General features: G+C 41.3%; 1 protein-coding gene across 2 annotated transcripts in view; it reads right to left on the bottom strand.

Moving 5' to 3' along the window:
- Positions 1 to 3411: 3411 nt before the first annotated feature.
- Positions 3412 to 13498, bottom strand: part of PDPK1 (3-phosphoinositide dependent protein kinase 1) — a 156127-nt gene continuing 146040 nt past the window's right edge. For both annotated transcript variants that reach the window (XM_043524118.1, XM_037910739.2), the window contains one exon: positions 3412 to 9128. In XM_043524118.1, the coding sequence (XP_043380053.1) occupies positions 9099 to 9128 (30 nt within the window). In that variant the 3' untranslated portion in view covers positions 3412 to 9098. The remainder of the gene's footprint in view (positions 9129 to 13498) is intronic.

Below are 13498 nucleotides of genomic sequence, written 5' to 3' on the forward strand. Positions count from 1 at the left end.
TACTGGACAGGCAACTTGGCTGTAGGAAAATTGCAAGAGTTGGACTTGAAGGGTTGAATTGTCACTTGGATCTCTGGGTCGATTAAATTGGGGTCCACTAAGGAAGCATGGATAGCCGACACTTGTGCTCCGGTGTCCCTCCACGCGGTGACCTTCTTCCTACCCACACTCACATTTTCGCTCCGCTCCAAGGGTATCTGGGAGGTATCTGGACCTGAGGACCTCTGTCGTGATTCCGGTGCAATGAACTGTAATCTGTTGGGGTTCTTGGGGCAGTTGGCCTTCACATGCCCCGGCTCGTTACATTTAAAACATCGTCCAGCTGACGGGCCACTGGGGCGAGGTGGGTTGCTGGAGAACGGTGTGGCAGGACAATAAGGTGTCTGGAGTATTCCTTGGTGTGTAGTTGGGGCCTTGGTAATAGGGTGTGGTCTGAGGGTGTCCCTTCTGGTATCTGCTCCAACTGTGACCAGGGTTGTTCCTCTTTCCTCCCTCCACTGTTTTGTTCCAGCTTGCCCTGCCTCTCTGGCGGTCTGGGACTGCTCGTATCGATCAGCATAAAAAGCAAGACTTTCTGCTGAGTCCATTTCCTTATCCCATAAACACTGTTTTATTTCGTCCTTGGACATATTCAGGAATTGCTCCTGAGCTATCAAATCACACATTCCATCAAAGCTAGTGACACCCCTTCCTTGGGCCCATTTATCTAACAGATCCTTCATCTGGTTTAGATAAGCCACATTACTTAGTCCAGGCCCTCTCTTAAGGGTTCAAAATTTTATTCTGTATGTTTCAGATGTAACTTGAAATTGCTTTAAAACCAAATCCTTGAACTTATTATAGTCAGAAGCCTCATCAATAGGCATCTTATTGAATACGTCCAGAGCATTTTCAGTTAATTTTGCGACCAATGTGGTCATCTTGTGAGCTTCAGGAATTTGATGGAGAGTGCACAGTCTCTCAAAGGTGAGAAAATATTCAGCAATATCACTGGATTCATCATACTGTGGACATAGTCGTTCCCATTTGTGGATTGTTGGGGAAGGGTGGTTAGGGTTATTCAGTAGATTCCGCTCAGCCATTTCCAGCACAAATTCTCTGGATAGGCTATTACCAGCAGGAGAGTGAGTTTGTGTGTGTGGTTTTTGGAGGGGGGTGAGGGGGTGAGAGAACCTGGATTTCTGCAGGAAATGGCCCACCTTGATTATCATACACATTGTGAAGACAGTGGTCACTTTGGATGGGCTATTACCAGCAAGAGAGTGAGTTTGTCTGTGCGGGGGGGCGGAGGGTGAGACAACCTGGATTTGTGCTGGAAATGGCCCAACTTGATGATCACTTTAGATAAGCTATTACCAGCAGGAGAGTGGGGTGGGAGGAGGTATTGTTTCATGGTGTCTGTGTATATAATGTCTTCTGCAATTTCCACAGTATGCATCCGATGAAGTGAGCGGTAGCTCACGAAAGCTCATGCTCAAATAAATTGGTTAGTCTCTAAGGTACCACAAGTCCTCCTTTTCTTTTTGCGAATACAGACTAACACGGCTGTTACTCTGAAACCTGTGTTCGCAAAAGGAAAAGGTGCCACAAGTACTCCTTTTCTTTTCACAGATCCAGCAACCACCCCAAACATACCAAGAAATTTGTTATCTACAGCCAGGCATGCAGATTCCACAGAATGTGCTCTGAGGAGACAGTCCAGGATATACACCATAACACACTCAAAACCACATTCACCAAACAAGGACACTCCACCAGAGAAATAGGTTGCATCATGGATTATCTCCAAGCACCTAGCATTGTACAACCTAGGAAAAGACAAGTGATGAGCCATTAAAGTTAATGGGAAACCACTGAAACAATCTGAAATTGAAAAGAAAAACTCCAGTCTTGAAAGGAGAGAATTTTCCCCACCACAAATCACCAGTCTGAAACCCCCCGCCCAGCCACTCTGCACCATATCCCTGTTACAAGGAAAGGGGTTTAAGTGAATGCTGTCCAGAGCTGAGGGACAGTCTCAAAGGCAAGGAGAACTGTCAGAGTGTCTGGTAGTAAAGAGCTCAAGGTAGATGGATTTGGGGTGATTCGGGCCCAGAGTAAGGAGTAACTAGGCTGGAGGAAACCAGGGTGAGACCTTTATGCTCACAGGCTGGCTACTGGTGGTAAGGCTCATAGCAGCATAGCATTAAGGCACCCAAAGTTATACGGCAGGCAGCGTGAGAACCCCGTATTAGTCTCACAGATCCCTAAAATGTCACAGGAAGTGAGACACCCTGGGTCCAGTCTCCTTGCTTCAGTCTCTCTTTCATTATTTATCTAGAATGGAACAGCTTCAAGAGGAGAAATTGAGGGAGTCCACATCAGATTATTCCATAGCTCAGTGGTTAGCGCACTCTCCGGAGAGATGGGAGACCCCTGTGCAAACCCTCTCTACTCTCCCCTGCCCCCGGCGGAGGGAAGCGTGGAGTCTGGGTCTCTCACGCCCAGACAAGTGTCTAACCACTGGCCAAAGTGGTGAGGGCAGCGGCAGCAGCACTTCCTCCTCCAAGCAAGGAAGGAGTCTAACAATTCCCACCAGAGACTCCTTGGGTGCTTCGTCTCCCTGACATCAGTAGCAAAGCTGGGGGTGGGGGGCGTGGGGCAGCCACCTGACCTGCCGCCGAAGACCCGGAGCGCCGCCAGGAGAGTACTAGCGGGAGGCGCCTTTTTTAATCTCCACTCCCCGTTTTTTCCACCTGTCTACGCCACTGCCTGACATCAGATGTGTGGTTCCCATTTGAGGATTGCTGAGGAGAGCTAGGCCCCCTCCCTGCAACCTGGATTGAGGCACCGATCTCCAGGGGTAGGGCTCTGCACACACCCCTCCTGTCAGCCTCTCCCATTGACTATTTTAGGTGGTTCCTACCTAGGATGCTGGCTTCCATGGATTACATTCTAAGGTGCTTATCTCTCCCCATTCATTGTATAGGAGCCTAGGGCACCTAACTAAGCCTTGTGGATTGCACGGTTTTTCCAAGCACCTAAAAATTAGGCAGTGACATCCCTGGTGCAACAGCTCCATCCCTTTTTGGATCTTGGACTGTGTTCACCCTCCCACTCTACCCCCGTCTTGGTATACGGTAGAGCACTTTCCGATAGTACACACATTAGAGGAGAAGATTATACCCACTATAGCAGTTAGCAGCAAACGTTTTTTAATCTGACAGTGAATAAAACATGAGTTTCTTATGTCCCCAATGACTACTAAAAGTGTATTCGTAGCCTTTAGTGACCAAGAATTTTCAAGGCAGTGTAGAAAGCATAGAAAACTGGGTCAGTAGTATTAAACTCTGGGGTTATTAGCTATGATACACAAAAACTGTCAGCAGTCATAGGGGTTTGGGAAAAAGATTTCAAACATCAGACAATATCTTAAAAGGGAAAAACAGGTTTATTTCATGCATTTTACAATAAACTAGTGTTACGAAAAGGAGGTTAAAAATACCCATTCACGTTTTAGTTGTATATTTGATCTAAAAATTATGGGTAACTGCACCTACCTTAAAACAAGTTGGGAAGCCCTACTAGAGGTTTATCCAGGGAACTTTCTGGATTCAGCTCCATGTCAATTTCTATGCTAATCATCTTGGCTCATGCAAAAGCATTAAAGCCATGTCAGAATTCAAACTTTGCTGCAATAAGAACACTTCAGAGATAATGAACTGGCACAAAAGGAAACTGTTATTGCTAATCCACTATCCAGGAAATAAAACATTGCAAGTATGTCCTCCTGGGCCCTAACACAAACCGCTGATGCACAACTTACTGTCAGACCACCAATAAAACTGGTGAATTCGGTAAAGGAGACCTGGACAGCCCATTGGAAATGAAGATGTTCAAACCCAGGTTCAAATCGGGCTCAAGTCAGCAGTGGCTGAAAGTAGTTGCCCTCTGATATCTGTTCAGTGATAAAGAAAATGGTTCTGTGGTTTTGATTCAGTTCCTAGTAGTCAGGTTGGCACTATTTGGCCTATAGTGCATAGGCACTTGCTCTTTCCTGGCAAACACGTGTGGGCCAAGTTTACTTTAGATTAACTGAGCATAAGCTTTTGGAAAAAAAAAAAAAAATCTGCAAATGGAGCATGAGCCAGGCACACAAACACAACAGCCACTAGATTCCAGAAGGCCAAGCCTTGGAGATGAGACCATTGTTAAGGTGGGTCAAAATTTAAGATCAATAGCCTTTAGTCCTTTAACTTCTGAGGGAGAGCACTGTCTATAGAAGTGTTACAGTAAAAGCGTGACATCACCCAGAAGTAATAAGGTAGCTTTCTACACTATAATGTAGATTTCTCTCTCTCCATGGCAGTCAATATAACTATCACTAATATCCCAATAAGAGCCCTTCGAATATTCATTGACAGCTGCATTTGCAACAGTGTTACTAGCTGAGTTTTACAAGAGTGTATTCCTTGTTAGACTTAGCTAAAGTAAAGGGAAGCTAATTTGCAATGGAATAACCTATGACTATTTCCTGAGGAAGGAGAACTTTCCCAAAGTCTCCTTATTCCCAGTTCTATTAACAGAAGCTGTCAGGTTTCAATATTTACACAAGAGAGTGACAGACGATTGTGCTGTCTTCTGCACTTGCAGTCCTACCCAGATGGAGGCTGGAGTGTAACAAAAATCAAAGATCTGCTATTTGTGATTGGCTCATAATGTTTCTAATTTGGATGTTCAGAGTTTGTAAGATGTAAGAAAAATGCAATAGCTGGTCTTTAAAAATATTTATGCACGTTTATCTGGAACTTCAAATTAGCCCTGGGAGGTGTATTAGCCCTTGGAATTCTCAATGCTTTGAATTCAGACATATTTTCTGTCTGGGATAGTTACCTTAGGCAAACTGAACAATTAAGCGTGGAAGATTTAGCCCTTTAAAGTGTCTATTTGGCAATAAGCCTTTAAGGACAGTTGCCTTTTGCGGTGAGCCACAAGTTACTACCAGTTACCTTCGAAGGGAGTTTGAAGAGTCTCCTGCACATTTAAGTGAATACTGATGGGATTCGCTCTGTTCCTGAGTCCCCTATTTTACACACATAGATCTAACTGGGATCCTGAGATGGTCCCTAAAGCAGGAAACAGATGTAAATTAAAATACACAAAAACAAATGGAGCAACTTAGGGACTTACATATTTCAAAATCGCTTTCTGCTAAGCAATCGGACACTTTCAGCTGCTGCTCATCAGCAGTTCTAGTCCCAGGCTCCTGAGCCAACAGGGATGCTGCTCAAGAAAAGAAACCCTCTTTCCTAAGACCCCAGATGCAAGGGCGGACTGAAGAACAGCAGCAATTTGAAAGAGCTGTATTCACATCTCCTGGGAAGGGGAAGGTTTGTGATATGGAGGGAGTAAATCAAATAGGTGCAAATGAAATTCAAAGAGATTCTCTCCACCCCACCCTCCATGAATGCCACCCAAACTGCTGGCTCTTTCGATGAGTTTCTACTTGCAGGAAAAGGCCCATCTCATAGGCCTTGTCTACACTACCATTTTACAGCGTTCCAACTTTCTCGTTCAGGGGTTTGAAAAAACACCTCCCGAGCGCTGCAAGTTTCAGCAGCAGTGTATACAGCGCACCAGCACTGGGGGCTACTCCCCTCACTGGTGCTGCAACTACACAGCCACGTTAAAGCGCTACCGTGGCAGCGCTTTAACGTTGCTAGTGAATACATACCCTTATTAACATTCTCCCCCACTCCTCAGGAAGCTATGCCCCCAAACACCAGACTGTTTCACAAAACTGTAACTGACTCAAGACAGACAAATTATGTCTTGTATGAAAAGCCACTTTAATTGTTTGTCTGCCTTGATCTAGTGTACCCTCATTCTCTTCTGCTATAACCTACCCATGCTTATGATTTAAAATCTTAGGCTGTAATACTGTTTTCATCTATTGATAAAGTAGCTTACTAATTCAAAGAGTCTGACCTGACCATCCTGTCTACCTCTTGTTAGTATAGCTAACCTTATTCTAAGTTACCAGATTTCAATACAAAAAGAAAGCAAATTTTAGTAGAGGGAAACTCCTGGGGCTTTAGGAAAAGAATTCGATAGTACAGTAGAACCCCAGAGTTATGAACACCAGAGTTACAAACTGATCAGTCAACCACACTCCTCATTTGGAACCGGAAGCATGCAATCAGGCAACAGCAGAGACAAAAAACAAAGCAAAAACAAGACAGTACAGTACTGTGTTAAATGTAAACTATTAAAAAATAAAGGGAAGGTTTAAAAAAAGATTTGACAAGGTAAAGAAACTGTCTCTGTGCTTGTTTCATTTAAATTAAGATGGATAAAAGTAGCATTTTTCTTCTGCATAGTAAAGTTTCAAAGCCGTATTAAGTCAATGTTCAGTTGTAAACTTTTGAAAGAACAACCATTATGTTTTGTTCAGAGTTATGAACATTTCAGAGTTATGAACAACCTCCATTCCCAAGGTTTTCTTAACTCTGAGGTTCTACTGTACATGCACCTAAGTGAATGTCTCAGACGTTAAAGAAATATGAAATTAATAAGGGTAACAGCAAGAACAGAAGATTAGTTGAGAAAGTCTGTTACAGCAGCTTGCAAAATCATTTACCAGATATTAGCCTAATAATTTATTATTTTTTTTGCTGAAGTGAGAGACAATAGCTCTGTGAGGTATAAGACAGAGAAAGTGCAAAATGTTAATGATTCAAACACTTCCCCAAAATCATTTTTGCTACTACAAGGGACAATGTAAACCAGGGTGCAGATAATCCCACCAAAAAAAATAAAAAGCAAATTTATTAAACCATAAAGTATTCCAGTGAAAATGCCACTCTCTAAAAGTGGCCCTTTTCATATATATCCTCCAAGTTGTTTTAACTTGCTCAGTTTCTTACTCATGTTTTGCTTCTGCAATCCTTAAGGATCTCAGGTAGTTTATGAAAATCCAATCTTCTGCCTTCTTTTAACAACAGAAGACAACACACAAAAATGCAGATTTTGGAATGAAAGCAATATACATTTTTAATTATTATAAGGCATTAAAAGCCATTTAATCCAATGCTGAATTTACTCTGTAGAGCACAGCAGGAAAATAGGAAGCCTTAAAGGCCACAATTTCATGAGCCACGGAACCTGAAGAACATGGGTCGTGTCAAGCTGCTTAAACACAGTGACCTTTTCAGCAGAGGAAATGCTATAGTATGCATTTTAAGACAAACAACCGCTATGCTTATCTTTAGATACACAAGATTATCTGTTACTATTTAGAGGAAATTTAGGCATTAACTTCAGGCTGATAAAATATGGATGCCTAAAAAAAAAAAAGTATAAAAGTATAAACATTTTTCACTACAGAATAATTACATTTTAGTAAATTCAGTTAGATCCTAACATCTTAAAAAAAGACAAACATATTAACGTGGTATTGTGGAGGGGCCAGCAGACCGCATCCAAATGGCAAAATGCTTTACAAACCCTTTCAAGCAGTAGATGCACTGACAAAACGTTTAGCCCACTGCATAACCTGCTTTGTAGAAATGGTTTTACAAACTGTTTATGCCAAACTTATCATTGTACAATAAGTCTTAAAAAATATAGATAGACCCAAGATGCTTGAGAAACTGGTTTTCATGTGGAGGATTACACATTTTACTGGTAGAGGATATGGTATATGCAAAAATTCTCAAGTTATTTAATGAAACAGTTTAAAAGGCTTTTAGAATTCCAGACCATCTTGGATAATCCTGTTTAAACTCCCATCCACTGCTCCACCTAGAGCTACGCAAGCCAATGAAGCTGCAAGAATTGAGAGTTTTACGCAATCAATTTAGTTACATCTGTTTCAAAAAAAGTCATGCTACTGGTTTTGTTTAAAACACAATGCACTAAAAAGCTCCAGTCTTGTGTTAACATTTACCACAGGCCTGTCCTAATACAGCTGTGTGAAAATGTTTTCAGGCAGCATTCTTATAAACATCATAAAGAACTGCATAGTTGAAACAATGTAGAGAGATGGACTGTAAACATCCTGAAAATTCAAAGCAATTAATTCAGATTTTTAATTGGGTGAGCTTGTGTTCGCTCTTAGGGTAACTTTAAACCCATTCACTGAGATCAGAATCTAACACTATCCAGCCATGTAGCTACACAAACTCCAGCTCTTAAAAATACCCAACAAAATCCAAGAGGAGCCTGACACTTGTAGGCATTTCTAAAATGTACAACTAAACATTTGGTTAGCAACAAACATTTCAAGAGACAAGATGTTCAGTTGTGACAACAATTTAAGAAATTTTGATTTTCCTTTCAAACATTTGGCTAAGACTGGAGCTTATCTTCTGCAGGAGGAAGTTATTTTGACAGGAGAAACATCAGAGATGACTCAGACAAAAGACATTTTCTCCAAGTTTAGTATTCCCTTTGACTATTAAAATAAGCCATCAATCCAGTCAGTATTTTACACCCATTCTTTATGGGAATCTTTTGTCCGGGGTGTAACTTTTTACAAGGTAGTTTCACTTGATCTCCTACACCATTCTTACCTAATAGAAAATGTGTCACTGAGCCATAAGGAATGTGCAGTATAAGACAGTAAACTGGGGCTGTCATTGATTCAAAAACCAACTACGTAGGCCCAAATATTTGCATTTATGGGCTGTAATATATATGTAGCACCAAATACAGTGTCCTTTAACTGTCTGCAATTATTAATACCAAAATCATTTCAAACTGATCAACATTGGATCATCCAGCACCAGGTGTAAGTGCTACATGTCTCAGAGGAAAATATGAGTGTATGATTGTTTCTTTCTATGTGACCAATATAATTCAGCCCATGAGAGACTACAACCGTGCACTAGAACCAAGATTAACACACTCTCTCACATCATCTATTCCCATTCAATAATCTTGTGATTTTTCAGCCAGCAAATTCAGTCTATACCAGCTTATAGGCAAAAATGGTTCAACCCAGATCAATAGAAAATTATCTAAAGCAGATTTCTTCCTCTCACAGCCAAGCCTCTTCAATGTGACAATTCACTGCATCTTGGAATAAAAGAAATATTCTTCAGTGCTCAATATGTTCTTCACATCCTGGAACCTCGCTCTTGCAAAATCTGAAAGAGACAGTTAAAAATTACACACGTTAAAATTTCCCAATATCAGACCTAAAGCCTGGGGGGGCAGAGAGCAAAAAGAAATCACTGTATTTCAATCATGTGATAAAGCCCAAAGGGCTGGCTTAAGGACTTTCCTGAAACTGATGCTTTAATATAGAAAAACAGAGAATAGGCTATACGTCACTTATGAAATATCATTAACACACCTGTACAACAGATCACCATTAGTGTATTTGAGTCAGACTAGTAAGAGGAAAGATAGAGCATTTAATTTTGTAAGGGGGCAGTAAAAGTAGAGATCAATCAGACAAATGAGCACAATTGGTCATCGATGAAGTTCACAGCACACAGAGCAAACACAGAGTTCCTAAAAGTCACAAGACGGTAGAGAGAGCTGCAAGGATAGTAGGTGTATGGGCTAGGCCAGTTTCTCTGATCCTAGAAGCAAGGCTGCCTAGTTTGTGGGTTACCAGGGAAAATGGAGAACAATTGCCTTTTTCAAACTTGGGATTTTTTAAATTGTACTTGCTTTAGTAACATCTCCTGTGCTCTCCCTTGTTTTATTTATGACCTGTGTCACTTAGAGTAGCAATGAAATGTGCATAAGTAGCATAAGATGTGCCAACGAAACCTTGGCAGGGACACAATTATAGTCTGAAAAAACAAGCAGTGTTTGAAAGTCAGGAGTACAAAAGCTTACATGGGCCAGATCAACTCCTATACAGAGTAGGCTGATCCATTAACCCTACAGTATCTGCCCTGACCTCCTAAAGCAGTCCTCAGTATTCGTTATATGGTAAATACAAACAGCCAGATTCTTGACCCGATGGGACTATTTGTTAGGCTACTAATACGTGAAAGCTATTAGCTTGATGTATTAAGTTAATGTTTTACATATATCTTCATGTTTGATCAATAGTATTTAATAGAATTTCATGCAATATATTGCCTTGCACAATTTCTCTTGCATATATGAAGAGTCACAGTTCATATGCAAACCTTTCTTTTGGTGGGATGGGACACTTTGTGGAGTTCACTTTTCCAAGTACTATCCTGCCCAACACTGTTATGCTTTGTGAAGCGGAAGACGGACAATTAAGAGATACAATGTTTTTTGAAGCATATTGGTTACATTTTATGAGGAAGTGAGTTTAATTCAGTGGATAGAGAGGAGATGTTAAGAATCACACTTTGACAGGATTAATGTTGCCCATCCCACTGCAGCTGTGCGACCTTAGGTTTGTAAGATGAGACTACACTGAATTGGAGACCTCCTCTGCCCTTAAGACACCATTCAAAAACCAGCCTATAACCCACATAAAGTGGCCCAAACTTGTGCACACGAACCCTAAATTCATATTAAAACGCTACCATTTTGTAGCACGCATCTCAAAAGACAGAAATCCTGTTTGAAGGATTCCACTCTCCTGCAGTGAAGAGTGAGCAGAGCTTCTCCTGGCGTCGGGGAAGAGGATGTACTCATTTTGCCAAGAACAGCCCGTTTGCTACAATATTCACTGCAGAAATCACATTCTGAAAATTGGGACTTTAAAATATTTTCTGAAGATAATTGAGTTTAAGTATTTGCCTCTGAAGTATCCAGGATCTCTTCTTGGCATCTGCTCACCACTTTTCCTCTGCTCCCTCTGGTGGTTTTGGCTTTCCTGTCACCACCCCCTTCATCTCAACCCCATAGTATGGGCTCTAAATTCTTGCATGATGGTATCCAAGCACCTTAGATTAGCATCTCACATTACTAGCCTCAGTTTTTTCATGTAATAGGTGACTAGTAATGATGAGCTCAGTTATGATGGTGATTAGCACCACAGGGAAGCCTACAAATAAACTAAGGAGCAAGTCTTGATAGTAGTCAGACAAACTAAGCAAAGCTTTGAATATGCCAGCGACAAGTCCAGAGCACTGTTTGCTAGTCAGTGAAATTAGCACCACCTGACGCTTTACTCTTTTGGCATGTGGCTGCCTTCATGGTGCTGAAACGGCTTTCTGATCCAACCATGAGGAGAAGGTATATGACAGGCCAGGCACATTCCCCGGCAGAGGCAGCCACTGGTGTCATGCAGAATTTCCTTCTCTGGTACTTGCAGTGGAACGGAATGTTAAAACCATGAACATCTTACACCGATACCCAGTAGCACCTTCCCTCCCAAAGGATTTCACAGGCCTTTACAATACACATACAAATACACCTGTCCCTCCATACTTGCAGGGAGGAACATGGCAGCTACTTAATAGGGCACAGAAGCTCCATATTAATGAATACACCAAAAAACTTGACATTTAAACTTACAGTTGAATTTCATATTGCAAGTAACTAACTTTTCTAGTTTCAAAACTGGCCAACAGTGGATAAGCCTTTCACATCAATTACAGCCAATTAGGATAGTCTTTCCTGATATATATAATGCTTTAGGATCTTCAAGGACTACAATTAGTGAGACCCCTCAGTTGTATGATTTCTCCTAAAAAAGGTAACTTCAGAGCAGACTGCTGTCTAGCACTACAGTGCAGATCTTGGTTACGTAATGACTTAGGGTCTGTCTACGCTACAATTAAAAACCCATGGCTGGCCCATGCCAGCTGACTCAGGCTAAGGGGCTGTTTAACTGCGATGTAGCCGTTCGGGCTGGAGCCCAGGCTCTAGGACTCTGCTAGGAGCCCGAATGTCTACATCACAATTAAACAGCCCCTTAGCCCACATCAGCTGCAGGTATCTAAATGCAGTGTAGACATATCTTGGAGGGAAAAGTGCCATCTATTGACTCACCAACAGTACTTCCTGCAGCACCTGGATTTTACTTTGTGGTTGGAGGGTTCCTATTCACACTGTATACTGTTCCTGCTTAGGTTTGAGAGCAGATGAGATCACAACTTGTATTGCTATGAAGTTCCTATGAAAGGTTTTCTAGATGGAGTATGAAAAGTTTCAAAGTATGTATCGAAAGCAAATGCTACATATTTCAGCATTAAGAAAATTTACCACCTGTGCTTCTAGTTAATTAAAAGCATTCTATAAGAAACTGCATGGCAAACACAAGTGATTTCAGTGAGTAAAAGTCAGGCCTTGAAAATTTACTTGACAACTGCAAGTAAAGGGATTTGCCATGGTGAAAAATACATGCTACTGTGCCCCCTGCAACTTAAAGTTAGAGGAACAGTTAGGTACTGTAATTGTAATATTATCCATCAACATTTATTATATATATTGCAACAGCACCCGTGTATAGTGTTTTCCAAAACACATAAGAGGGCACTCCCTACCCTGAGCAGAATACAATCAAGTTAACTATCAAACTTTAAAAGCACACATCTTACTACTAGGGCTGGTCAACTGGCAGGAAAAAGACATTGGCTATGTTATTCAATACATTCCACCATATGATAGTCACCAAGCAGAACGTGACCAGCATGACTGAATACCACAAAGAAAACTATCAGTTGAATAAGTTAGTTGATGAACTCCAGTGGGTTACAGAGTAGCAGCCGTGTTAGTCTGTATCCGTAAAAAGAAAAGGAGTACTTATGGCACCTTAGAGACTAACAAATTTATTAGAGCATAAGCTTTCGTGAGCTACAGGCTACACAAAGAAGTTATACCAATTCACCTAAAGATGTGATGCTGAACTGATTAACTAATTGAGTTTAACATCACACATTTAGTTAAACCAGCATATGCAGACACTCATATCAGATTCAACATGGCTCATCTTGGTTTAGCTTGCACCTGTAGACTCCTAGAGTTCAGGGAAGAAGGGATAACCAGATAATCTAGTCAGACCACTGACAGCACCGAGCTCCTGCACGCTAAATTCAAACCCAGACGTAAGTATCACATCCCACAGGAAACGAAGCTATTATGATGTGCCACAGGGAGATAATAGGAGTGAGTGAGTTGCATGTCACTTGTAACTTTAGCACAACATTTAATTCTGTGTAAAGCAGATCACAGTCAACAGCACATGCATACTCCCCAACCCTTTTCTTGCTTTTGGTTAGGCATTTTCCTAGGTGGCTTCACTTTACTTTCTCTTTCCTGTAACAGATCATGGTGATGTTTCTCAAGTCATTTTCAAAGTGTTTCCTCTTTACCTTCTCTCATTCTCCATCTCCTAACCTCTCTTTCTCTTCACTGTGAGCTCTACCTCCTGCCCTATACATTTTGGTTTCTTTTCTTCCATATACCCCACAAATCTGTTTCTCTCCCATATTTTATATGCACACCCTGTAATTCTCTTTCCTAGCTTATCCCATCAATCTCCCATTCTTTCCCTATGTCATTCATTTGCCTGACCACATCCCATACCCCCTCACAAAAATGGTATTGAAATTTTACAAGGTGGCCATTACCT

This window comes from Chelonia mydas, chromosome 10 (assembly GCF_015237465.2).
Source record: "Chelonia mydas isolate rCheMyd1 chromosome 10, rCheMyd1.pri.v2, whole genome shotgun sequence".
NCBI classification, from domain to species: Eukaryota; Metazoa; Chordata; order Testudines; family Cheloniidae; genus Chelonia; species Chelonia mydas.